This window comes from Eschrichtius robustus, chromosome 7 (assembly GCF_028021215.1).
Source record: "Eschrichtius robustus isolate mEscRob2 chromosome 7, mEscRob2.pri, whole genome shotgun sequence".
Lineage (NCBI taxonomy): Eukaryota > Metazoa > Chordata > Mammalia > Artiodactyla > Eschrichtiidae > Eschrichtius > Eschrichtius robustus.
Genome location: NC_090830.1, coordinates 133827099 through 133852947, shown reverse-complemented (window position 1 = coordinate 133852947; position 25849 = coordinate 133827099). Strand labels below are relative to the sequence as shown.

The following is a 25849-nucleotide window of genomic DNA, read 5'->3' as shown; positions in this document are numbered from 1 at the left end:
TACCTTTTCTTTGAGCTGTTTTTAAGGTCTCCTTGTGTTAGGTGTTATGCTTCATTACGGTGTTTCTAGATATGGGTTTCTTTTCGGTTATTTTCAGAATTGTGCTTCATGAATCTGATGGTTCTTTTTCATAGTTCTGGAAATTTCCCAGCCATTTCTTTATTTCCTCTCCTTCATTTGTTCTATTATCTGCTTCCAATTCTGATCAGATGTATTTCCTACTGTCCCATTCCATCCTCCTTTCTCCTAGCCTGTCTTTCACACTTTCTGCTTGACTCTCTATGACACATTCAGTAAACTTTTTTAGGTTTGTATTCTACTTCACTCATTCTACTTTCAGCTATACCTACATTCATCAGAGTTTTAAATCTCAATTGCTGTATTTTTTAATTTTATTTTTAGGAGTGTGTTTTAGTTTTTTTGAAATCACTCTGGTGAGTTTTGTAGTCTCTTGTTCTTCATAATTTTGGTTAATTCTTTTATTCTTTGAAACATACCATTATTTTATGTCCTGTAGCTGGTATTTCTGATATCTAGGGTATCTGTGGGTCTGATTCTACAGTCTTGCTTATATGGTGGTTTTCCCTTGGATGAGTTGTGATTTCTGTTTCATACATATTGCTGCTGTAATTCTGAACTCATACTTATTGGAACTCTATCTGTGGAAATTCTCTGAGTCCTAGATAGAGGACAAGTTCCTTCAGAGACTTCCATGCTCTCAGGTGGGCTCACATGATGCTACCTTTTCAGCTCGTAGTTGCTCACATTAGGCAAGTTGTGTGAATTTGTCCCTGAGCCTGTGATTATGAATTGAGCGTCTATGCAGTGGTGTCCGGTCCCACATTCTCAGGGGCCAGGTTTTGTCTCCTTCCCTCTATTTGTCCTCAAATCCAAAGCTCCAGATGACCAGAAATCAGCAGTTGCCTTTAGGGCAACTGGATTTGTTCTCCACTTGAGCTCTTCTTTAGCTCTGAAAGGTTTCTTTACTTTTCTACAAGCTGAGCTATACAGGTAAAATATATATTTATATTTATGCCCAAGGTTTTTAGTTGTTTTGTAGCATAAGGGTTTTTGGCTATCTATCTAATGTACCATATTACACGAAATAAGAGATCTCATTCATTTATGTTTTTTCTGGGAGAATTTTGTTAAGTTGGCCATCCATAAAAAAAATAATTTTAGGATTTTGGGGGGGGTTTCAAAAATTAAATCTGTAGATTAATTTAATGGTCATCATTACAATACTAAGTTTCCTGTTTTGAATGCCTCTTCATTCATACAAGTAGACAAATGATGTCTATTCTTTAAGTTTTATTGTTGTTGACATTATTAAGCTTTTTCTAACATCATTATAGTTTTTATCAAGGTATGAATTACTAAAGTTTCTCTGCGAACATATGAGATAACTGTCTAACATTTAGATCATGTGGCGATATAAATTTTTAAACCATTGATGTTGGGCATTTAGCTTGTTTCCTAATTTTCACCGCTATAAATAATACTTAATGTATATCTTTGTGTGTACAGTTTTGACCACACTCTGATTGTGTTCTTAAGCTGTATTCCTGGAAGGAGAATTGTTGGGTAAATGATTTGAAACTTTTTAAGGCCTTTGATTCTATATTGCCAATTGCGTTACAAAAATGTTGCAGCAGTGTGTGCTACCAGTGGCATTGTAGGAGAGTTTCTGTCTCCTTATATTCTCTCTAGAATTCAGTACATATATCTTTACCCTTTGCTAATTTGATAGGTGAAAGTATCTTCCTCTTGTTTAATTTCAACTTGCAAGTAAGACAGAATTCCAGTAGACCCTTAAACAACACGGGTCTGAACTGCGTGGGTCCACTTATACGCAGGTTTTTTCCGTAGTAAATACCACGGTACTACGTGGTCTGCAGTTGGTTGAATCTGTGTATGTGGAAGGGCGTATATGGAGAGCTGACTGTAAAGTTATATGCAGATTTTTGATGTCAGTGCTCCTAACCCCCGTATTGTTCAAGGGTCAACTGTATTTGTTTGTTTATTGGCCGTGTATATTTCCCGCTTTGGAAATTATCTTCTATCTTCCCTTCAGCTCTTTGAGTGTTAGGGTTTTTCCTAGGAGTCTTTAATGTACTATGTGATGTCACTAGGGACCTCAATGATTAGCCTGCCCCTTTGGGGCCACTGCATCCTGAGCCCTAAGTCTTTTTGAACTTCATCTGACATTCCCACTACCGAGTTCTGACTTCTTTGTCTTTAGAGAATTGGAGTTGTTGTGACAACAAAAAATAATGATGGATCTAGAGGGAATTGGCAGGTATGTGGAGAGAGCTGGAATGTAACTTTCACACCTTTTAAAGTTTTGTTGAAAACAGAACTACTGCGCTCTGTACTACTGGTAACACAGGGAAGAGAAAAATAACTTTCTCTGTCCCGAGTCACACACAGGCTCATGAGAAAGAAAGAAGTGCAAAATGAGTCAACAAAGTCAGGCTGATGGGATCATCCAAGTTCTATGCTGAGCCTGCAGAGCGAGGGGGATTGGTTTCCAATGAGCGAACTGGTGAATTCCAGGGAGAAGGTGCCATTGGTGCGATGGAGCCCATGGCAGTTACAGACATGCAGGACATCTTGGAGGATGACACACAGCATGCATATCTGGATCCCTGGAGGCTTGAAGCACTGCAAACAGGATACGGTAATAGAGAAGTTCAGGACCCAGGCTGGAGGGCAATCCACAGCAAAGGTTTCAGGCCTCCTTCAGGGGCGTCGTGGTGCTCTCCAGGGCTCCAAGAAACGAAGTGATTGGCGTGAAAGCCATGTTCTCGGAGCTGATGTGGAAACCTCACTCTGAAGATATAGTCCTATATTCTTAGGCTTTCCTTACAGAAAGGCATCTGGTGGTCTCAGATCACAAGCTGAAAGCAGGCATGTATTTTCAGACGACTTTGACTAGACTAAAATATCAGCCATCACGGCAGGCTCGGCTCTGTGCTTGCCAGTGAGCTTTCTGCTTTTCTCCTGAGCATTGATGCAGTCAGCACACAGGCACTGCGCCCAGGATTAGTAGAGAAAGGATTGGAAAAGGATTTTTAACATGATGTAATTGGATGTGAATTGTTAATTACATTATAGAACTTAAAGCACAAAACCTGGTCTTTACAGCTGAGTTGAATTAGTTCCTCAACCAAAAGAAATCAGACTACAAGTCAAAAGACTAGCAAAGACCAGAATGCTAAGTGTTCAAGAGCATATCTCACTGAGGCTTCACCTGCCAAGCATGAAATGCTCTTAGTTTAATACCATGCAACTCCCAGCTGTCCTGGCCTTGTGCAAAACCTGCCGGCCACATGCCTATCAACAGGGTGAACGGTCTTGCTTTTCAAAAGATTTACTTAATAACGGCTTCATTGGGGTATAAACCATTTAAGTGTCTTGCATTGTGTTGCTTCGGCCAGCAATGTCTTCCAGACGGTAATCTTAAAACGCATTGAATTTCTGAATGTTGCCTCTTGCCTATTATTCAGCAAGAGTGCCTAATGTCACAGGTGCAGGAAACTTAAAATTAAGGGTCGCCCAAACCAAACTTGTTCCTTAACTCCTTTTCCAGCAGAGAAACTTCCCTTTAAAATTTGGATTAATTTTTCTTGCAAGGAAACGCGCCTCCCCACCTTCTGATCTCAGACAAAGTCTGACCATCTTTGTCTCCCCAGCGACACATCAGGGTTTGCTGTCTGGTCTACATGGCCTGGAAAGCTGATCTGCTGCTTCCTTCCTGAAAATTGCCCTCACATGGCTAGTCTGGTGGTCGTGTCGGAAATGAATAATGTGTAATTTCAAATCCAGGGAAAAGCCATAGCGACAGCCACTAGCTGTTTAGGAAGTAAATGATTTCAGTCAAAGTGTAATTGAGCTCTTTGCTTCTCTATCTCCCCTCTTCTATCCACCTGGCTTTTGTCTAATTTTCTATCCATCTGTGCTTTGGCTAAGACAGCATGCAAGGAGAGAATGTGAAGCTGAAATTGGTCAGGTTTGCCACTCAGTTTATGAAAGTCTTGGAAAAGAAAAGGGCATGAACTGATGTCCATGGTGAAATGGTTATAATGGGATCCGTACCTCTGAATTTTTGCTAATGTCCAGTCTCCATTTGGCTGGGATGCCCACAACCGAACATTCTCCCCTCCCCGCTTGTCCCTTTCGCTAAGTGGATGTGCAGCCCCTGACAATATGGTAGCCCAGTTAAGACAAGCAAGGTTTCCAAACCCTCCTGGGCAGGGTGAATGATTTAGAAAAACCAAGGGCCAGAAGAGTACAGAAATGGCTGTGCCATTCAGGAATTAGGCTTAGTCTCAATTTTTCCTTTCCTTGAGGCCACTGAAATTGAGAGAACTCAGCCTCCTCTAAAATAATGTTTTTGTTATTATAAGAATGAGGATGGAATTATCCCCAAGTTTAAGGCACTTATCCTTCTGTCACAAATTCTCCAACTTGCCCACTCTGTGGGCCCCGTAGCCACATCTCTTTGCTCGGATCACACCCCTAGCTCATAATAGGGTGCCTGATCATAGGAGGTACCTAAGAAAGACTTGTGAATTATTAACTTAATATTCACCCCTAAGAAACTGTCAAAATTTCCCTGATGATACTTTTGGGTGGGGATTCTGTGTCTCTTCATTATCTCCTATTACCTGCTAAATGCTCGTGAAGACAGGAGCCATCAGTTAAATGATGATGTGTCACTTGAGAAATGTTTATTGAGTGTGCCAGGTATCATTTATTGTTTATTGAGTGTGCCAGGTATCATTTATCATTTATTGAGTGTGCCAGGTATCTCCTATTACCTGCTAAACGCTCGTGAAGACAAATGATGATATGTCACTTGAGAAATGTTTATTGAGTGTGCCAGGTATCATCTGGGTACTGCAGTAAGCAAAGCAGGGTCCCTGCTCTCATGGAACTTACTGTTGAGTGGCTAGAGATGGACAAGAAATAGAAGCATTAACGTGAGAAGTTTCAGGTGGGGATACAGCTTTTGCAGGGCATTAGAATCAGGTGATATGATTGAGTTGGCTACTTGTTGGCTTTTCAGGGTGGTCAGGGAAGGCATCTCTGAGTAAGTGACATTTCAGCCGAGATCTACATGATGAGGAGTCCACCTTGTGAAGGTAGAGAGGATGAGCATTTTAGACAAGGGGAATGACTAGTGAGAAGCCCTTGATGTGATGAAGAATGGAGATGGTACATTCAAGGGACAAGACCAAAGCCAGTGGGGCTGGGGTGGGGGGGTGGGGGTTGGGCAGCAGAGGGCAGAGGGGCCAGGGGAGGGGCCGTTTGAGCTCAGGGAGGTGAGCAGATCACTGTGGGGAGGAGTTTATGATTGATTTTAGGTGTGATGGAAAGCCATGGGAGGGATTTGAGCAGAGGATTGTCATGATTTGACTTTTACAGTTTCTCAAGATCTCAGGTGGAAGCAGGACACTCAGCAGAGCAGGAAAGCCACCCAGGTGAGTGGTATGAGTGGAGATGGAGAAGGGTGAGTGGTCCAGGTACATTCTCGGTGGGTAGACTTAGCAGGACTTGCTGATGGATTCCATGCGGAGAGGAGGGAAGGAGGGAATCAAGGTAATGCCTAGATTTGGGCATAAAGAAGACACTGAATTAAGGGACAGGATGCTTACCTCAGGTCCTGCTTAATCATTTTCAAACGTGTGAGGTGGTGAGTAGACTGCCGTACGTTCACAGGTCCCTGGGAGAAACCTTCATTGCCAGACAGACTGGATGTGTCTATAGGTTCTGAGCACTGGACCAAATTCTGCACTGAGGTGTGGCCATGCTTAAAGATGCCCGTAAATTCAAGTGATGGAAAAAGTAAAACAAACAGTGAAATGCTTCTAGATGGAAATTAGAAATGTTAATGCCAATAGAAGATTGAGCAAATTTAGCCAATTTTTAGAAAATACTGTGCTTATGTGAGACAAGGCAGACCAGAAGGTCATTTTCAGTGTTGATAAGTTTTGAGTTTGGCCCATGGTGCTGTTGGTATTTTGAATGCTATTAACATTTTTATCACCACCTTTTCTTTAACCGTGTAACTAAAAAAGGATGTTGGTGGTTTTTTTTGGGTTTTTTTGTTTTTTTAATAAATGACTGCAGTATTTACATTTCATTGGATACATTTTATTTATTTATTTATTTATTTATTTATTTATTTATTTATTTATTTATTTATGGCTGTGTTGGGTCTTCGTTTCTGTGCGAGGGCTTTCTCCATTTGCGGCGAGTGGGGGCCACTCTTCATCGCGGTGCGCGGGCCTCTCACCGTCGCGGCCTCTCCCGTTGCGGAGCACAGGCTCCAGACGCGCAGGCTCAGTAGTTGTGGCTCACGGACCTAGCCGCTCCGCGGCATGTGGGATCTTCCCGGACCGGGGCATGAACCCGTGTCCCCTGCATTGGCAGGCGGATTCCTAACCACTGCGCCACCAGGGAAGCCCGGATGTTGGTGTTTTTAACTGTGATTTTTTTTTTTTTTTATATCCGAGAGGTAATTTTAAAATCCTTACTATACATAATTATAAGCAAATCATGAAAGTCATTAGGAAAATAAAATTCCCTTTTTAGTCATTTTCTTTACAGTAAACTTCTGGAATACACCTCTTATTTTGAACCATAACATATGACCATTCCATAGGCTACTAAAAAAAACCTTTTGGTGTCCTGGTCATCAAAGAAGAGATGGGATGTATTTTTCAAGGGGTAAAAAAACAAAGCATTACTTAAACGGTGCTCATATAACAAATTGAGCAGGATTTCAGATCGCCCCACACCTAAACCTATTTAATGACGAGTAACCTTATCTGCTATGATGATCGAGAAGGATTGGGCCATGAATCTCTCTGGTTCCTTTGGTTTGTGTTTTTACAATCCCAAATAGAAACAATACATATGTTTTCCATCACCACATTTTACTTTTAGAAAATCTGGAAAATGAAATGCCTTCATTTCAGCCACATGACTCCTATTAGTCTTAATGGGAGAAAGGCCTCTTCCTGGAGGAAAGGAATCATCCCTGAGTGTGTGAATAACAGCAGGCTGGTGGCCACAGTGAGGACTATCTGCCCTGCCCATCATCAGCTACGTCCTTGGGGGCGGGTCCACCCAAGTCAGAGCCCACTGGGGATGTGTTGGAATTGAACTATCAGGGTCTCTTGGGAACTCAGCACCCAGAGAGTCTTCTCTGGCCCACCTGAAGCCCTCCAGCTCTGGGCAGGGTGGGATCTGCTGTGCTTACTGGGAAACCCATCCATTGCTGATTGAACCCCCTTCTCACTACAGTCTCTTCCCCAATTCTGGAGCTTACCTATGTGGCCCTAGAGCTTAAGACTGGACTTTGCCAAGAAATTCTGTTTCTATGCAGGGTTGACTGTGTTGGTTGCTGTCAGGGGCCTGGGGCTGGGCAGAGGTCTGTCGTGAATCTCACTGTGTGTTCCTCTCCACTTCCCCCACCCCAGGGCAGATATTTGCATCCCTTTAAATCTGACTGAAGTGGTCAGGGCATCTTTGGAGGTGAGAAGGTTAAAGGAAAAATGCAGAAGAGGCAGGGGCTGGTGTTCCCCACTTCAGGCTCATTTTTGCATTTGAAGTTCACCCGAGGGCCTCTGATCTCCCTGCAGGTGGCTCCACATCCTTCTCTCTTCCTTGCTCCCCAGCAGAAAAGCCCCTGCATGACACAAGGAGGTGGGGGGGGGGGGCGCCTGGCACAGTCAAGGGACAGACCAAGGCCTCTGGGGCTGGAGAGCAGAGACCCCTCCCTCAGAGCTCCTGCAGGGCCAGGAGGATGGCTCGGTTTGTCCCACTCAAAGGACAGCTCTCATCCCACTATATAAGATGGCCCCAAAACCTAACCCACACTGACCTTCACTGGCCTTCATCCAGTAAGTTGGCAGAATGGGCAGAAAATTGACTTTGGGCATGGGGGTAGGACATGGGCCGAAGACTGAACAAACTGTCTTCCTGCCTCTCTATGCCTCCTTGTGTGTATATTGTTCCTAAATTTGAAAGAAAGGACAAAGTCTATCTGTATCCCTTATGGATCATATTTGTAAGGCTGTGCCTTAGATATGGACCACCTTAGGGCTGCGTAAACTATAACGAAGGCTCACCTTTGCCCAGTGCATTATCCTTTTTGAGTTTTCACATTGTCCTATGTTCTCACAGAGCGGGATGGTTATTATTCCATTGTACAGATGAGTAACTTGAGGCCAGATGCACGGGCTGACCTGTGCACCATCACTGGTTAGTGGGAGGCAGAACCAGGAGGGAGTAGAACTCCAGATTTCTGGTGTGTATTCCGAATTCTTGCCATCATTTGTGTTCCACATGTCTTCCATCTTTCTGAGATGACATCTCGGTACAAACTTGACATCCTGGGCAGATTGGTGCCCCTCCCTTTCTGAGGGATCGTGCAGATACCAGGTAAATGGACCCAACCTAGGTGGGATTCCAAGTAGCTGATGGCCCATCTCTGCTCACCAGCAAATTGACGGAAACTGTAAACCCTGATGAGATGCATCAGGATGTTTTAATAAGTATGGCGCAGGATTTTACAAACATGTCTGTGCCATTTTTGGTGAATCAACAAATACAGAGATAGTGAGTCATAGAACAGAGTTACTGAGAAGTGACTTTCAACTATCTGAAAACTGTTACTTTGTGAAGTTTTTTTTTTTTTTTTAACGTATCACAAATGACTATTTTTAAAAAGTTTAAGTTTGAGCTAATTTTCAACTTACAGTGCAAAAATAGCAGAGTTTCCTTGTACCCCTCACCCTGCTTCCCCTAACGCTAAGATGTACGATGTTAACAATGACCATTTTAAAAAACATTTTCTTAAATCAACAAGACGCAATGCAGCCTAAAGACCAACTGCCTGGAAAGTCACTTTTAAGGGATTCTGCACTTAGCGCACAGGTTGACCCCAAAGAGTCCTTTGAAAGGCACCAGGAGAAACAGAGTGGCTCCAAGGACAGCAGGAACTGGATAGAACCAGAGAGTGTGAAACGCAGTGACCCACCTTCCTAAGAGAAGTTGTGGAAATCTTGTTTGGGGTGTTCAGAAGTTTTAAAGCCCAGTGAAAACGAATCCACTATCCTTTTTTTCTTACTGCTTTGAAATCAAGAATAAGTCAGGTATTCTGACCAAAAAAAAAAAAAAAAAAAGAAAAATGGGAGGGAGTTTTGGTATGGGAAAAAAAGTGCACATCCTACCATCATTCTGTATAATTCACCGCCAGAGGTACCAGTTCATATAAAACAACGCTCAGCTGTATTAACTGAACATTTAAAACTGTCACAAGAAAGTGATTTCCTATTCTAGCCAATATGAGACAGCTAGAAAGAATAAAAATACCTGGGGCCTCTCTCTGTTCCCCAGGCTCGTGTATTAGATACTGGTGCAGAAGGAGCTTGTAATTTTTTTGTGATTTTGCCTCCTCCACTTTGCTCCAAAATAATGATTTTTCAGTAAGATGATGAGTTTAATTTTGCAAAGAAATCCCTCCCCTCTTTCGGATATAAGGGAGATGCTTCTGCCAGACACAAATACTCACCGTAGCAATTAGAACCAGTTCAACATCTTCCCGTTTTTCCGTACCTAAGTGGCCTCTTGGGACCAGCCCATAAACTAAATATGTTTTGTTCCTTCTGACGAGAAGTAAACAAGTGAGGGAGTCCACGTGAAACCCGAGGGACTGGAAAGTGAGCACTTGTTGGGTGCAACACCACCTGTTTATTTCATAGGGAGATGATGGCCTTTGTGGGGAGGGGGGGAGGAATGAAAGAACATGTACTATACACGCCTCATAGTCTTGGGAGATGGAGACAGAGAAAACCAGCTGGCCTCAGGGTCTCATCCTCTGCGTATTGACTGCGGCCTGGCAGGCTCTGATTCAGACTCTTTTGGCTGCTTGATTTATTCTTTGTTACTATTTTCACGTGGCCTGTGCTTCTCTGCAGAGGCCTTGGGGAGTCTCTCCAATTCTTTCAAAAATAGTTCTTCAAAGGGTGCAGCATTCTTAGAAGAAGATGCACACAGGGCCACATGTTTCCAGCTGAGTTTGGGTTGACATGATTGAGGTTTGTAAAAAGCATCTGAGAAAACCAGAAAAATGCCGTCAGCCAGGCAAGGAAGTGCTTCCAGCGGGTGGCAATAGCACTGAGAAGGAGAACCCAGAGCCTTTTCCATGGGAATCCCGCAACCTTGGAATTCACTTCCTTTTCTGACATGGAACCCTCAGAGGTATTTATATCTTCTCCAAATGGGGTTTCCAGATCCTGGAGTGGAAATGAGGGTCTGGCTGGGGTTGGAGGGAGGAACCCGCCTGACCTGGGAAGGCGGGAAGTGGAAGTATTGTATGTCAGGCAAGCGCCTCTACTTCCTGGCCCCAGCCCCACAAAGCAAAGAAATAGGGGATTCCTTGCAGCCAGAGTCCTGAAACCACACGTGGAAGTCGACTGTGTACAGGAGAACACTTTGAGAAAGGGAATTAGGAGATCAGAGCCCTCAACAGTATTCTAAAATCCCTAATTTTATAACTCACTCTTTGGGCCCAGACTTTGATCATTTTAAGCACTTCAAATTGGCTCTTTAATTTTGTTCATTTCTTTCACAACTCAGCACGGAATCAACCAGTTTCTGGCTTACGTCCCGTGACCGCTGAGTTAAGGTTAAAGATTTGCTTCTTCTAACACCTGATGATTTCTATCTTCATCTTAATTACATTAAATGAGTCCCAAGCAGATTCATAGGCCCATTTTCTACTCATTTTTGGAAAGAAGGGGAAATGCAGTGTACATTCAAATGATTGCCAGAGAACAAGCAGTCCAAACAAGGATGAAGCCATACCGAAGCTGCGGGCTGCATTGTGATACGGCAACATGTAGCCTCCGAGTGTGGAAGCCGTCGTCGGGTGTTGCTCTAAGATGTGGGAACATCAAGATGTGCCTGTGTGTGGACCGCCCAGGGGCTTGCGTCAGATCAGCCCACGGGGATTGCGGCTTTCATCTGGCCGTAAGCTACTCTGGATGAGCTCTCAATTGCTGGTTTAGCCGGAGGCCTCCCTGAGCTGCCTGGAAGGGTTAGTCTCATTACAGATACTAACGCATTTTGTGTTTTGCTGCCCTTTGGCTTTCAAATCAGGCTTTTCTGCATCACTTTGACATGTTCGTGAACTAGAAGACCCGTCTGGGCTCCATTAGTCAGCTCCCACACAGCGGCTTCATTCATCGTTCGGTCATTTGGACTTCTCAGAACAGGCGACAACACCCTCAGTTCAGTGCGGGAGCCAGAATTAGCTGTTTGGCGGTTCTACGCCTGGTCTGTGCAAGTGATGTCTGTTGATTCTGTGGTAGGGCCATTATTCCCCAGGGGCCTGAGCCCTCGTCCTTAGATCTGTGCCTTTTGCCCTTGGCTTGTTTGCCGACAGAGGACCAGAGCAAGCCGGCCAACGATGCAGGCTAGGTCTGTGGACCATCTCGTGAGCCCACTAGAGTGGATTCCTAGTGGGGGCATTTCTGGGCTGAAAAGTAAGTTCACGTGTGATTCTGTTGGGTATTGCCAAAGTTCCCTGCCCTGCAAGCTGCACTGAAAGGCTTTTTCTTTTAATAAGCGAGTTAAGTCCGTTTGTATTCATGGAAAGACTGATGTCTGGTGCCAACTTTGTCATAAATGCATAATTTTTTTGGTTATATTTGCTATATCCCTTCATCTCTAACGTATGTTCATTGCTTTTTATTTATAATTTTTTCCTAGTTTTTAAGAAGGTTTGAATCTTCGTTCTAGTCATTACATTTGTACTGGTACCTTTTTAAAATTGAACTATAGTTAGTTTACAATGTTGTGTTAGTTTCAAGTGTACAGCAAAGCAGTTCAGTTATACATATATTCTTTCTCAGATTCTTTTCCATGATCGGTTATTACAAGATATTGAGCATAGTTCCCTGTGCTATACAGTGGGTCCCTGTTGTTTACCTATTTTATTATATATTGTAGTGTGTATCTGTTCATCCCAAACTCCTAATTTCTCTCTCCCTTTGTACTTGTACCTTTTGGAATGTCCGTCGTCCCTAGTGTGAGAGCAGCTGAAGGGATAAGAGAGGCTGGGAAACCGGAAGGCTGGTCTGGGAGTCTTTAAGACTGTTCTTCCACATTCTTGCTTTGCTTGTAGGCGCATGGCAGGACCGCACATCCCTCCACTTTGACAGTCTGCTGTGGCCAGTGAAACTGAGCTATCGGAGGGCTTGGGAGTGGAAGCCCTGATGGGCCAGTGCAGCCAGTCTGTGCCCTTTCTCTCAGGGGTCACAGAAGCGGAGGCCCAGGTGGAGCCTCCATGAGCCTGTGTGATGAGCAGAGCCCCTTGGGCTGGCTCTGGGGGTGTAACTTGTGCTGCGCCCACCTGGGAAGGGGCTCCAGGGAAGATTCTGATTCAGTAGGTCAGAGGTGAGGGCTGAGGCTCTGCGTCTCTAACAAGGTCCCAGGTGTGGTCGGTGCTGGTGTTCATAGACCACATTTTTAGTCGCCAGGTACTGAGTCGCAGAAATGTGTTTTTGTTCTTTGTTTCTTTACCGCGTTGTAACCTAACTTAGTAGTTCTCAGAGTGTGGTTCCTGGAATAGCAGCCTCAGGGCCACCACCTGGGAACTCAGAAATGCCCATTTCTGGGCTCTACTTCACGTCTACTGAGTTGGAAGCGCTGGAGCTGGGCCGCCCTGGGTAGTGGATTTCCACAAGTCCTCCCTGTGATTCTGACGCATGCTACTGCTAACCTGGCCGATCCAGACCCATACCTCGATAGGTGGGGGTCAGATGGGTTACGACTTGCGTTTAGTTTTGAGTAACAACAACACATCCAAAAAGCAGTGGCTTGAAAACGTAAGGGTTTATTTTTGTTATAAAAGAAATCCAGGGGTGGGCAAACAAGGACGTGCTATGTAGCACAGGGAACTTTACTAAATATTTTGTAATGACCTATAAGGGAAAAGACTCTGAAAAAGAATATATATATATATATATATATATAATGTATATATATATATACACATGAATATATATATGTATACCTATGTATAACCGAATCACTGTGCTGTATACCTGAAACACAACTAAATCAACTACACTTCATGTTTTAAAAAAAGAAATCTAGGGGTGGGCAATCCGGGGCAGGTATGGCAGGCCCACAGTGTCCTCAGGAGCTCACGCCTCTGCTTTCTGCTCCACTTTCCTTCAGCTGTGACCCTCATCCTGATGCTTGTAGAATAGTTGCCAGGACTCCAGCCATCACGTCCACATCCACAGTGGATACCAGCTGAACATCCCCGCTTGAGACCCCTCCCAGACGTTCTCCCAAAGGACTTCTGCTCATATCTCGCTGGCTGGAGCAGTAGCATGCCGCAGCAAAATGGGATTTTGTAGCTGGGCCCATTGTCATCCTGAACAAAATGAGGATTCTCTACGTTAAGCACAAAGATACGAATGGATATTGAGTAGGCAACCAGCCGAGTCTACCAGAGGTGGTGGGGACTTAAATGGGATTTTGTAGCTGGGCCCATTGTCATCCTGAACAAAATGAGGATTCTCTACGTTAAGCACAAAGATACGAATGGATATTGAGTAGGCAACCAGCCGAGTCTACCAGAGGTGGTGGGGACTTAAATGGGATTTTGTAGCTGGGCCCATTGTCATCCTGAACAAAATGAGGATTCTCTACGTTAAGCACAAAGATACGAATGGATATTGAGTAGGCAACCAGCCGAGTCTACCAGAGGTGGTGGGGACTTAAATGGGATTTTGTAGCTGGGCCCATTGTCATCCTGAACAAAATGAGGATTCTCTACGTTAAGCACAAAGATACGAATGGATATTGAGTAGGCAACCAGCCGAGTCTACCAGAGGTGGTGGGGACTTAAATGGGATTTTGTAGCTGGGCCCATTGTCATCCTGAACAAAATGAGGATTCTCTACGTTAAGCACAAAGATACGAATGGATATTGAGTAGGCAACCAGCCGAGTCTACCAGAGGTGGTGGGGACTTAAGGTCTTCAGTGATAATGTGAAAGGCATGGAGAGAGCATTCTGCGAGCTGAAAGAGTTGTTGGATCTCGTCAGAGAGTAGGAGGTTTCAATTTACTGGTGCAGGGGAGAAGCAGCTCTGGGTATGGGTACATTTCAGGTATGGAATGTGGCTGTAGGAGTGGGGACTGGAGTGGAGGTGATGGTCATTGATTGTAGGAAGGGCTGGAGTGGAGCTGATGGTCATTGGCTGTAGCAGTGGAGGTGATGGTCGTTGGCTGCAGGAGTGGAGGTGATGGTCATTGGCTGTAGGAGTGGAGGTGATGGTCATTGGCTGTAGGAGTGGAGGTGATGATACTGGTTATAGGAGGGGAGGTGATGTCATTGGTTGGGAGGGGAGTAGGAGGGGAGGTGATGGTCATTGGCTGTAGGAGTGGAGGTGATGTCATTGGTTGGGGAGCTAGAGTGGAAGTGATGGTCATTGGCTGTAGGAGGGGCTGGAGCAAGCAGTCCTTGACATGAGATCAGGAATTTTATTGTTTTTACTGCTGCATCCGAAGCGTTCTATATCAGTACCTGGTATATAGTAGGTACTCAGTGGATAGTTGTTGAATTGAAGATAAAGAGGTCAAGCAGTTTCTTTGAAAGAGCAGGTAATGGGGTGAAAATCTGACCTGGGACCTCCTTGCCCTCACCGCCCCCCCCCCCCCCCCAACACACACACACACGATTATGGGATGAGAGCTGGCTCTGAGCGGGCATTTCACTCTGCAGGAGCCTTGACTAAGATTCTTCTCTGCTGCTTCCTCTCACACCTGGCAGGTCGGTTTGATTTTTTTAATCAGTTTTTACCATGCAGCATTACCTGCTTGGTAATTCTCAGAGCACCCAGGAAAAGCCAGAGGAGGAGGAGAGATGAAAGCCTGACAGAATTATTAAACAGAACGGAAAGGTGGCCACCAACAGCAATAAATCCTCCCAAATAATAGTATGATAATGAACCCGTGCTTTTGTGTACCACTGGTATGGCACAGGGCGGTCCTCTCTAGGTATAAGCTATATCCAAAATGGAAATGAAAGGGGGACACAGCCGTGTATTACTCCACTAGAAATGTGCTATACCTCCCAAAGAAAACCACTGTGAACATTTTTGTGAGTGACAGATTGTCAATGATTTTTATTTTTTTAATATTTCAGATTTGACAGTGATAATTTATTGCGTTCATAATTTATACATTTATTTATTTATTTATTTATTTATTTATTTATTTATTTATTTTTGGCTGTGTTGGGTCTTCGTTTCTGTGCGAGGGCTTTCTCCAGTTGCGGCGAGCGGGGGCCACTCTTCATCGCGGTGCGCGGGCCTCTCACCGTCGCGGCCTCTCCTGTTGCGGAGCACAGGCTCCAGACGCGCAGGCTCAGTAGTTGTGGCTCACGGGCCTAGTTGCTCCGCGGCATGTGGGATCCTCCCAGACCAGGGCTCGAACCCGTGTCCCCTGCACCGGCAGGCAGATTCTCAACCACTGCGCCACCAGGGAAGCCCTGCGTTTATAATTTACAAAATGTTTTTTAAAAGGAAATACGCCTTACTGAAAAAAAATTATCACCTCGAATAGTCATTTTTGGAAACTAGCAGCAAGTTTTGAGAAAAGCTTAAAATGCTTTTTCTGTGCTTTGGGAATCTGAGTCATGCGGGATAAAGGATTACGGGAAAATTGATAATCTGGGACTCTTGTTTCCTTGGTGTCAGCTAGAAAGGTGTGATCTAATCACTGACTGGAACTTGTGTCTCTTATCACCTGCAAGAGAGTCCAGGTAATTCATTTATTAGAAAACAGGCAGGTTTGTGTGTGTTTTCATGTGTGCATGTGTGTATGTATGTGTGGGTTTTATTTTTGCCTTCCAAATATTTGTTTGTATGTTTTGAGATGTTTGTTCAACAGTCTTAAAACTCTAGGATAATGACAGAGTTGGAAAAAGAGCTCCGTCCAGGTACTCAGTATCCATTCTAGATACTCTCAATGCATGAATGGCCCTTTACTGTACATGAAAGCTGTGTGCAAACTCCCCGCATAGTATCTTTTTTTAAAAATTGAAGTATAGTTGATTTACAATGCTGTGTTAGTTTCAGGTGTACAGTGCGGTGATTCAGATATATATATATATATATATATATATATATATATATATATATATATATATATATATATATATGTATATATCAGATTCTTTTCCCTTATAGGTTATTACAAAATATCGAGTAGAGTTCCCTGTGCTATACAGTAGGTCCTTTTTAGTTATCTATTTTATGTATAGTAGTGTGTATGTGTTAATCCCAAACTCCTAATTTATACCTTTCCCCCTTTCCCTTTTGGTAACCATAAGTTTGTTTTCTATGTCTGTGGGTCTCTTTCTGTTTTGTCAGTAAGTTCATTTGTATCTTTTTTTTTAGATTCCACATATAAGCAATATTATATAATATTTTTCTGTCTCTGATTTACTTCACTTAGTATGATAATCTCCAGGTCCATCCATGTTGCTGCAAATGGCTTTTCCTTCTTTTTTCATGGCTGAGTAGTATTCCATTTTCTCTGTGTGTGTGTGTCTGAGTAGTATTCCATTTTCTCTCTCTCTCTCTGTGTGTGTGTGTGTGTGTGTGTGTGTGTGTGTGTGTGTGTATTGCAGGATCATATGGTAACTATTTTTAGTTTTTTAAGGAACCTCCATACAGTTCTCCACAGTGGCTTTAAGCCACATGGTATCTTGAAACTTGACCCTAGAACAGTAATAATGAACATACTGCATCTTCCCCCTTTTCCCTCTGAATACAGGGTTCTTCCAATCCCAGGGCTTGCATATTTTGTCCTAACACCGTATTGACATCTTAACAACAGTTCTCGGCACCCCCCCGCCACCCCTGTCTGCTCCGGGTTCCAAAAAGGGAAGGCTCCTTTTAGAGGTCTGTAGCTACTGCCACCGCTTCTCCCAAGTCGGTTTTATTTCTTGGCCGTCGCCCCTCCCCACTTAGGTCTCCTTCTTTAGGAAGAAATATTTCCCGCTTACAGCAGAAGAAACCTGTTCACTGTCTAGGAAGGGCTCATATGGACGGGAAGTCTAGTTTCCTGGAAAGGAAAGGACTCGCTCGTGTGTTTCCGCTGGCCCCACTGCCTTTGGACGCCCCTTCATCCTTGCTGTCTGATCTTCAAGTTGCTGTCTGTTCCCCTGATTTCTTCTCTTCCTGAAGGCGCCAGCTCCAGCTCTGCTCCGGCCGAGTGGATGGGCTTTGGGACTTGCAGGTCCCAAACACAGCTTCTCTTCCCGATCCTCTCCTCTCCTCTCTGCCAGGAGCCGTTTATCTCATTTGCTGCTGCCCCCTCCCTTTCCCCCCTTTCTGACTCCCTGCCTGGGCTGCAACATCTCTATGCAGAAATTTAACAGAAATATGCTGAAACGATTATTGGTTGATTTTAAACAGAAGTCTAGATCGGGTGGGAGGCAGGGTACCAAGGGGACACCTCTTTCCATGAGGAAATCAAGTTTTCATCTGCTGCCAGAAGATGAAGTCTTGACCAGTTAAAAAGCAGAGAAAGTACCCGCCAGCCTCGTCCATTGTAAAAGCTTGTTGTTTGCTTTTCTCTGTTGGTTGTTTCTCTGTGGGTCATCAACAGACTCTTTTATGTCATCTTCTGTGTAATGTAATGGCAGGTAGTTTGGGGATTTCTCTCCTGTTAAAAGGGGAGAGAATTTCGTCTGCTGGAGAAATTGTGTGTGTTTTGAGTACCCAGGGTTACCGCCTTTTCCTTCCTCTTTAGCGATATCTGTGTCCACGAATTAGCACGTATTGAGCAGAGAATACCTTGCCTTTCCCCTCAGCAGCAGCCTCCTGTGTCCCTGTGTCAAAATTGGGGACAGCAAAATCCTGCCTAAGGTGAGGGGGTCCGCTATTCACCCCCGGGCACTGTTCAGAGTGGCTTTCCATTTGATGGATACACCATCCTCTCCAGCTCACTTCTTTGATTGCCAGTGAGATGCACAGTTATGGGGTTTGCTGGAGGAAAGCCCACAGGTGAGGCAGGAAGATCAGATAGGTAAGCTATACACAAAATGTAGATGCAGGAGCTTTAAAAAGGTGGTGATGGGTGGAGGGAAGTCTGGGGCCACTCAGGGTAGTGGCAAATAACATCAGATTTTTAGGAGAGCCTGAGACCCACTGTAGTTGCGTTTAGAAACTGGTATGTTTATCGATGACCCAAAAACATCAACACAAGCTTCAGTTACTGTTATCTCTAAGACAGTCTGTTGTTAAGATGGTCTAGCGTTTGAGGGGAGAAAATATAACCTCCCGAAACATTAAAATGTGGGAGAAAATGTGCCCTTGGATTCAAGGAAGCCTACTTTGCTTGGAAACATCTCTTTGGTTGATTGGCTGGTGTCAGAAGGCAGGAAGGTGTATGGAGCTGAGACCCAAACCCTAAGAGAAGATCTTTCTGGAGAACTGGTTTCAGTTTTGACACCAAAACACCTGTAACAAATTTAAACTAACTTGGAGATAAATGACTCTCAAATGTGTTCTCTATGTTATTTACCTGCCTTGGGCTGTTAAGGGTCCCCATACAGCTATGCCCTCTGGGCCTGTGTGTGATTTTTATGGTTTTCTCACTCATCCTTTGCGATTCCACCGACAGAGTCTGGCGACTGTGCTGGTCCGCTCCTTAGCAACCGCCCTCCACTTGCTCGTTTCCTATCGTGAGCCCGAATTGCCACAGTTATTAGAATCGTGTGACAGTGTGGGGCTCGTCTGAGAACACGAAAGATTATGTATCACCTCAATATTTGGAAAGAAGCAGTAAAGCATCTTTTCCTATCAAATTGGCTCATTATGACACTTTCTGGCCCGTGGAGGCACAGTGTCTTGAGGCTCGGGCAGCTTTCCCTCATTCTGTACTAAGGATCTGCGTGCGCTGGCGGTGCCCTTGCCTGGCCCAGATTCAAGTCTCTTCTTGGCTGGTCTTGATGCTGTGTCGGTGAGGTCTCCATTCTCCCCTCCCTGCCCTGCACTTGGGGCAGCTCAGGGCCCACATTTCAGCGCAGAGAAGCGCCCTGCTGGAACTTAGCCCTGAGGTCTGCAGTTGGACATGGTGAGGTCAGGAACAGAAAATCCAGCACAGCCCACTGCCCTGATTGTACTGCTGCCCGCCAGCCCTGCCTGACGCCCTGACTGTGCTCAGCCCCTTGTTTTCAGGACTCATTCACGGCTCGCCACTGTCTTCCCCGGAGTCACATCCCATCAAGTCTCAGGGAAGCGATGGCCCTGAGATGCTGAACTCTCTTCTCCTGAAAGCTTTTTTCCTCATGGATACAGTGATGTCTTTACCTTAACACAGCTGGCTTTGTGCTTGCTATTCAGATTTTTGGTATTGAAAATATATTGTTTATGGATCCTTACATAGGTGGGAACATTATAGACAAAAGCAGTGTGAGTCAGGCAACATAAAATTTAGGCGAGTGGTTCTGTCTGGGTGAGTATGATCCAGAAGGGGCTCAGATAGGAAAGCTGAAGCCCAAGGAAGGTTCTGCTTCTTCATCTGGGAGGTTCATAGGTGCTCTAATATCTTTAATTACAAATATAATACATTTCACAACAAGAAAATGAGCTTTAGAGGAGCACAGATAAGCACCGTGTCATGGTCCAAGGAACTCGTCTCTGAGTCAAAGATGCGAGTTTAATAGAGGGAATTCATGACCGTCGGGCAGATCTTTTGGTTGGTTTTGGTTTACGTCCTAGAGCCTAGCTCAGCTCTGAGTAGGTGAGTTTGCTGGGTAGTTGAGCTATAGAATATCAAGCCAGTGGGTATCGCGTTTTAGAGAAGGGAGTGGGGGTTGTGGCTGTTTAAAGGAAACCTGCGGGACCCCAGCCCCTCCAAGCATCAGCCTCAGGAATCAGGCTCTGAGTTTCAGTCCAAGAGATAGAAACCCCTGCTAGAGGCTGCTGCGTGATTCAACTTCTCCTAAGACGGGCAGAGCCTGTGGAGGGGACGGGTCTTCACGGGAGTGATGTAGTTTAAAATCTGAGCCATGAATAGAGAACTCTAGTACAGCCTGCACGCAGAGTGTGTGGGGGGAAAAAAACGACGATGTTGCCTGGCAGAGGCTCTGCCTGGGGATCATTTCACGGCTGATGATCGTACTTCTCAGAATCCACAAAAAGCCCTGACCAATAAGTTGTCAGGAAAGTTTTTCTTTGACTGCATATTTTTCTTTTCCCCAGTTCACCAACTACATTCTACTTTGGAGGATTTGTTTTAACTCTTTCAAGTCACAGTTGGAACACCTGACTTGCGTAGAATCATTCATGCAAGAATTTACATTAAACCAGATAGAAAGTTAGATAATTAATAAATAGGTAGGTAGCTAGGTAAATAGGTAGCAGATAGATAGTTAGCTCTCCATGAGTCTATAAATAATCCATTTATTTAAAGAGTCTAATCTCAGGATGGAACTAGTAGATTGGGACTGCATCACTGATAATTACTTTGGTTTTTGATTCTTTAAAAAGAACTTCTAATAAAAGGAAGCAACGGAGAAAGGAAGAACTATTTTAGGACTTTTTTTGCTTATGCTATTTTATACTTAAACAGAATTGACAGTTTTTGAAATACATGGTTGGAGAGATTTTTCTGTACAAATTAGCAAAGCCCAACTTTTCCATAGGAGGCCATTCCCTCTCCAAATGATAAGGTCTGTAACAACCACCATTCGGGGGGACTTTCACGTACAGGCACAGGGACCCAGGGGGTACTTTACCTTCATTTTGTTTGTTTGTCTGTGGGATTAGGAATGCTGGGTCCACCCGCTTGTTGGCCCTCCTGCCTCAGGTCCCACAGCCAGGACGCCCAGCAAGGGAACCGTCTGTGTTCCATCTCTTCCCACTACGCTCAGCCTATCCTCACTGGCTGGGATGCCAGGACTCAGGGACAGAGAGGCTGGAAGGAATTGCAGACAAGTGGCATTTTAAGAGAAGTCACCACTCTAATCAGTGCCTGTTAATCATGGGCTCATTTCCTTTTTGTGTTCATTATTTATTGAGTTTATTGAGTTCATCAGACATTAAGACATCTCAGAAAATATGATGAGACTCTTCCAAGAATCTCGATTATTCCAGTGGTTCCCAGGACCCTTTTTCTGCCCCCCGTACGCAGGAGGTCTGGATGCGTCCCACCGGCAGCCGTGCCTGTCTCCTCTTAGGTGCCCTCAGCATAGGGAGGGGATGGCACCTGGTCAAGAGTCACTGCCTTGTTTAAAGTGAATAACTTTTAAAACTTTATAGAGTATTCCAAAAGAAAAAGAAAGCAAAAACAAAACAGGCAAAGAGTAAAAAAGAAGTCTCTCTCCCGCCCCCAGTTCCTGGTCCTGAGTTGCCCTCTCCCAAGACAGTCCGGTTTCCAGGGTCTTTGGGGCCCTTCCAAAGATGTTCTGAGCAGATAAGCACTGACTGGGGAAGCAGATCTGGCACACTGTCCACGCTGCGTTCACTTGATAATGTATCTTAGAGATGATTCCCCCTCTACCCAGGAGCATGTGCCTTATTCTTTCTCACTGCTGCAAAGCACGGAAGTGCTGTAATTTATTTAACAGTCTCCTGCTGATGAGCGTAAGGTGGTTTCCAGACCTTTGATATTTTACAATGTGGCAACAAGCAACACGTTGTACACCTTTTAGACCCACTGCTTTATTAGAGGTGAGCACAGACAGCTGATAAATTACATCCTGCATCTGCACTTGCCATAGGACGTAACCCGGCATCATTGTTTCTGGAATAATAATGATAATGAACATTTATTAAATGTTTACTATGTATCAGGTACTGTGCGAAACACCTTAGCTGGATCATTGTTCTGTTATAGTATTACCTTGATTTTAACATTTGGTATTTATATTAATCGTATGCTTACATTGTTTATCATATAAAACATGATTATATACTTTCCATAAGTATATTACTTATTACTTAAATAGGTAAATTTATTACAACAATAAACATATTAAAATTAAATATATAATATTTAATATTATTACCTTGTTATAGTATTATCTCAATTTTATAGATGAGGCCAGATAGCATGTAAGTGGTGGAGGGGGGATTTGAACCCACGGGATCTGCCCCCAGAGTCAATGTGCTAAACCACCCATTCAGTTATCTACTACTGTCTGGGAGGTCTTTTGAGCTCCTAAGGGTACCAGGGAGCACAGGCTCTTCAGAGCCACATGCATGTAGAGGGGCTCCCGAGTGAACCCCGGGGACGTCTGGCCGGAACTGGTGACCACGTGTCGTTGCTGGGTGAGCACATGCACATCGGCATCAGTGGCGCCTGTCCCCTTGAGGCAGCACTGTAGCCCATCTGCCTGTCTCTGGGAGAGCGTGGCGTGCAGAAGTCAGTACGTTAGACGTGGGCTCATCAGATGTTTTGAGCACAATTCTCATTTTATTTTTAGTAGAACCAAAAGTAGTTTCTGGAAGCAGCGAGAAGCAACAAGAAAGAGCACATGTGACTGTGTCTGCTCCCCCCGTGGAACAGAAGCTGGTTAAAGATGCCCTTCCTGATGGGTCTAGCTCTCCAAGCAACAGCTGTCAGTCTAGTGACCTCTCTGAACCCGCAGAGAGTCAACAGCAAAGCCTCCCGAGACTCAGCATCCCTTTACCTGGGTCCCTTTGCCCCTTCCAAGATTTATGCACATCTCTGCAGGAAGACCATGGTGTGCAGATAGAAAGAGAGTTCCTGGAAGGTAAGGAGCGAGGGAGGGTAGGGTTGAGATGATTCTTCCTTGATCTTCCTAGGGAACACGGTGCAGGGTCTTCCTGGGCCCTGGTTCACTTGAGCTTCCCTTATGAATCTGCCTTTTCTCCAACTGTACAAGCAGAGAAGGGAGCAGGACCAGCAGCTTTAAATAGTGGGCAAGTTCTACCCCCCAAGCAGCGAGAAGACAGCACTGCATGGGTCAGGAAGTCCCAGCCCTGCTGGGCACAAGGCCAGCATCGCCTGAAGCTGAGAGGAAGGCCACTCCCAGGTGCCCAGCGGGTTCTCGGGCTTCGTTAGGGAACATTTGAGATCTGGAGTGGCTGCCCTGAAGGCAGCAGGTGCGCCAGGCTGACGGTGGTCCTCAGTCACTGACTGGCCAGGGTAATGGCCGGGGGAGTGGAGGCCCCACATGTGCCAGGCGCTTAACACACAGAGTGCAGCACTGACCTCACAGTGCCTTTAAGATAGGTCCCCATCTCAGCCTCTCACAGAATTCAAACCAGGCCATCATTTCTCTAAAGGCCAAGTGGCTGACCCCTACTAATATTGCAGTGACCACTGATAGATAAAGAAAAAACACAGGAATAAAATAGAAAAAAGATCTGTGGTGCCCAGTTATAACAGAGGAAAATTTAGATTTCCTATCACTGTAAAGATTTTCCCAAAGAGCTATGGATGAGGACAGAAAGGAAAAGATTATAGAGCTTTGGATTATAAAAGTTAAAATATTTATGGTAATTGATAAAAACATTTTTTCTTGAAACCCAAGTGAATCTCTAGCTCATTATTCATCAATACATTAAAGGAGCATGTATTGAGTACCCACTGTATACCATCAAAGAAGCATTTATTAAGCACCCTCTGTGTGCCAGGCACTGTGCACGGTGCTTCCTGCCCTCCAGGTGCTCTCATTCCAGTGCCAGAGACATCGGGGTTGTAACTGTGCCTGTGGTGAGCCATCAGGAAGCTGAGGACGGCCCCGGATGCTGCGAGGAGGGGCTGGACGGAGACATCTTCCTCAAGGAAATGATTTTGAGAAAGAACTTGAAAGCTGATTAGAGGTTTAAAAATCAGACCCTAAGGTGAAGAGCATTGCAGGCTCTGAGGGAAAAGCACACACAAAGCAAAGAATGGATGGAAAGAGCATGGCTGATTTGGGGTCCAGCGGACCGGAGTGCAGGGGTGGAGGGGAGGCTAGTCTGAATCCAAGGTCCCGTGGGTCAAGTTGGAAGGTCCGTATAAATCCACTAAGAGAGTCTGGACTGAAGCCTGGGCCAGGCCCTTGAAGGGGAAGAGACCTAATTAGATTTGCTGTGAAGGTGATTGTCTCCTGGACAATGTGGAGGACGGATGGGAGAGGGCCAGGCAGGGGGTCTGAGGCTGGCTAGAGATGAGTACAGGCCATGCCACTGGGGAGGTCTGGCCACAGTAGCGGAGACTGTGAAGATAATGGACAAGGCTTTGTCGTGAGCACTGGAGGAGATGAGTGTGTCAGGACTGCCCTTGCATCGCTGGATCTGTGGTGGGGAAGGATGGGAGGAAGCCGTGGCTTCCCTGAGTACAGGGTGAGCTAGACTAAAGGTCCACAAGAGATGGAAACAGTACCACGGAAACTGTAATTAGCTCTAGCCAGAGGGGGTTGGGGGCCAGATATCTGGGTTAGTGGTTAGGCCTGAAGCAGGGATGGGGGAGCAACAGGGAAATCTCCAGAAAAAAACTGGAGCAAATGCTTAGAAGAACAAGGAGAAGGATTTGCGAACCTCTAAAGAGCATGTTGTTGGTAGAGCATCAAAACTGGTAGCTGGAGGGCAACACCCACCATGAACGAGCCATGAGAAGTCTACTCTCCTTGTAGGGCTTGTAGGTAGCAGGGAACATTGATGGATTTTGGGTGGAGACAGGACAGCTGGTCCAGACCACAGAGGATCTGGGTGTGAATGGCGGAAGTTATAATGGGGGGTCAGTTAAGAGATTCATGGGACCATGGAGATGCGTCCTGTGGCCACCTCTCCACTCCCAACAGAACTAGCTGCTCCTGGGCACCTGGGCTGGCGGTGTGGAGAGAGGCATGGTGAGTATGACGCGGTGAAGCCCTCAAGGGAGTCACAGGCCTGTGGGGTTAAAGCATCCTGTGACGGGCCCGCTGATGCTGCCGTGTGTGTGAAGTGTGCCCCGTGGCAGGTGCACAGAGGAGGCAGGAGGGGGGGGCGTTTTCCTGAAAATCTCAGGCTCAGCCTAGAGGTAGGAGGTCACTGGGCGGGCACCAAAGGGGCTTCGTGGAGATGCGAAGGCGTGTGCACGAGGAGCGAGGAGACCACCGGTGAGTCTGAGAACCGGAGAGCGTTGGTAAGGCTGTGGTTAGGGCTCGTGTGGTGAGGGGAGCCGGGGAGCCCAGGCGGGAAGAGCGCGCTGGGACAGACGCTGTGTTCCAGGGGGAGCAGTCAGTCAGTAAGTGGTAAGCGAATACGTGTGAATCGCCCACTTTCACCACCCCAGAGGCAGCCCTGCCCGAAATGCTGTGGCATCAACACATCCTCTGACCTCTTCCACCAAGGAACGTCAAAATGGCCTCAGGATGGGGCCCAATCCCGCGCTGAGACGGAGAGGGTTCCAATTGTGAATGTAAAGCCAGGGCTAGTCTCTGGTAGATTAAGGGGAGGGATAGGTAATTGAACACCGTTCCTCTGTCTTACATCATTAGCGTAGCAAACGTAAGATAAATTAATACACGGTCCCCAAACAACCCAACTGAAATAACTGTACAGGACACACTTAATAGGAAGCGCAGAATAGGAGAAGTTTCTTTGCATCGGGAGCAAAGGCATTTTGAACGTCAAAAGCCAAGGGAATACCTGCACGGCATCATTAGCCAGTCTCAAGGTCTGGCTGCCTGCAAACATGCCTCCCCGCGACCAGGGCAGCTGGGGGTCTGTGATGAGGCGTGATCTCGTGGGCTTAACGAGGCCCATTAATAACCCACTGGTGTTTCTATTTTCCAAATTGTCTTCT

At 45.4% G+C, this 25849-nt stretch overlaps 1 protein-coding gene across 3 annotated transcripts in view; it reads left to right on the top strand.

Annotated features, from left to right (window-relative positions):
* Nucleotides 1–25849, top strand: part of C7H10orf90 (chromosome 7 C10orf90 homolog) — a 232427-nt gene that overhangs the window by 175674 nt on the left and 30904 nt on the right. For 2 of the 3 annotated variants that reach the window (XM_068549077.1, XM_068549079.1), the window contains one exon: nt 22536–22826. The exons of the other annotated variant lie outside the window; for it this stretch is intronic. In XM_068549077.1, coding sequence (XP_068405178.1) covers nt 22536–22826 — 291 coding nt within the window. The remainder of the gene's footprint in view (nt 1–22535; nt 22827–25849) is intronic. 3 annotated transcript variants of the gene reach the window in all.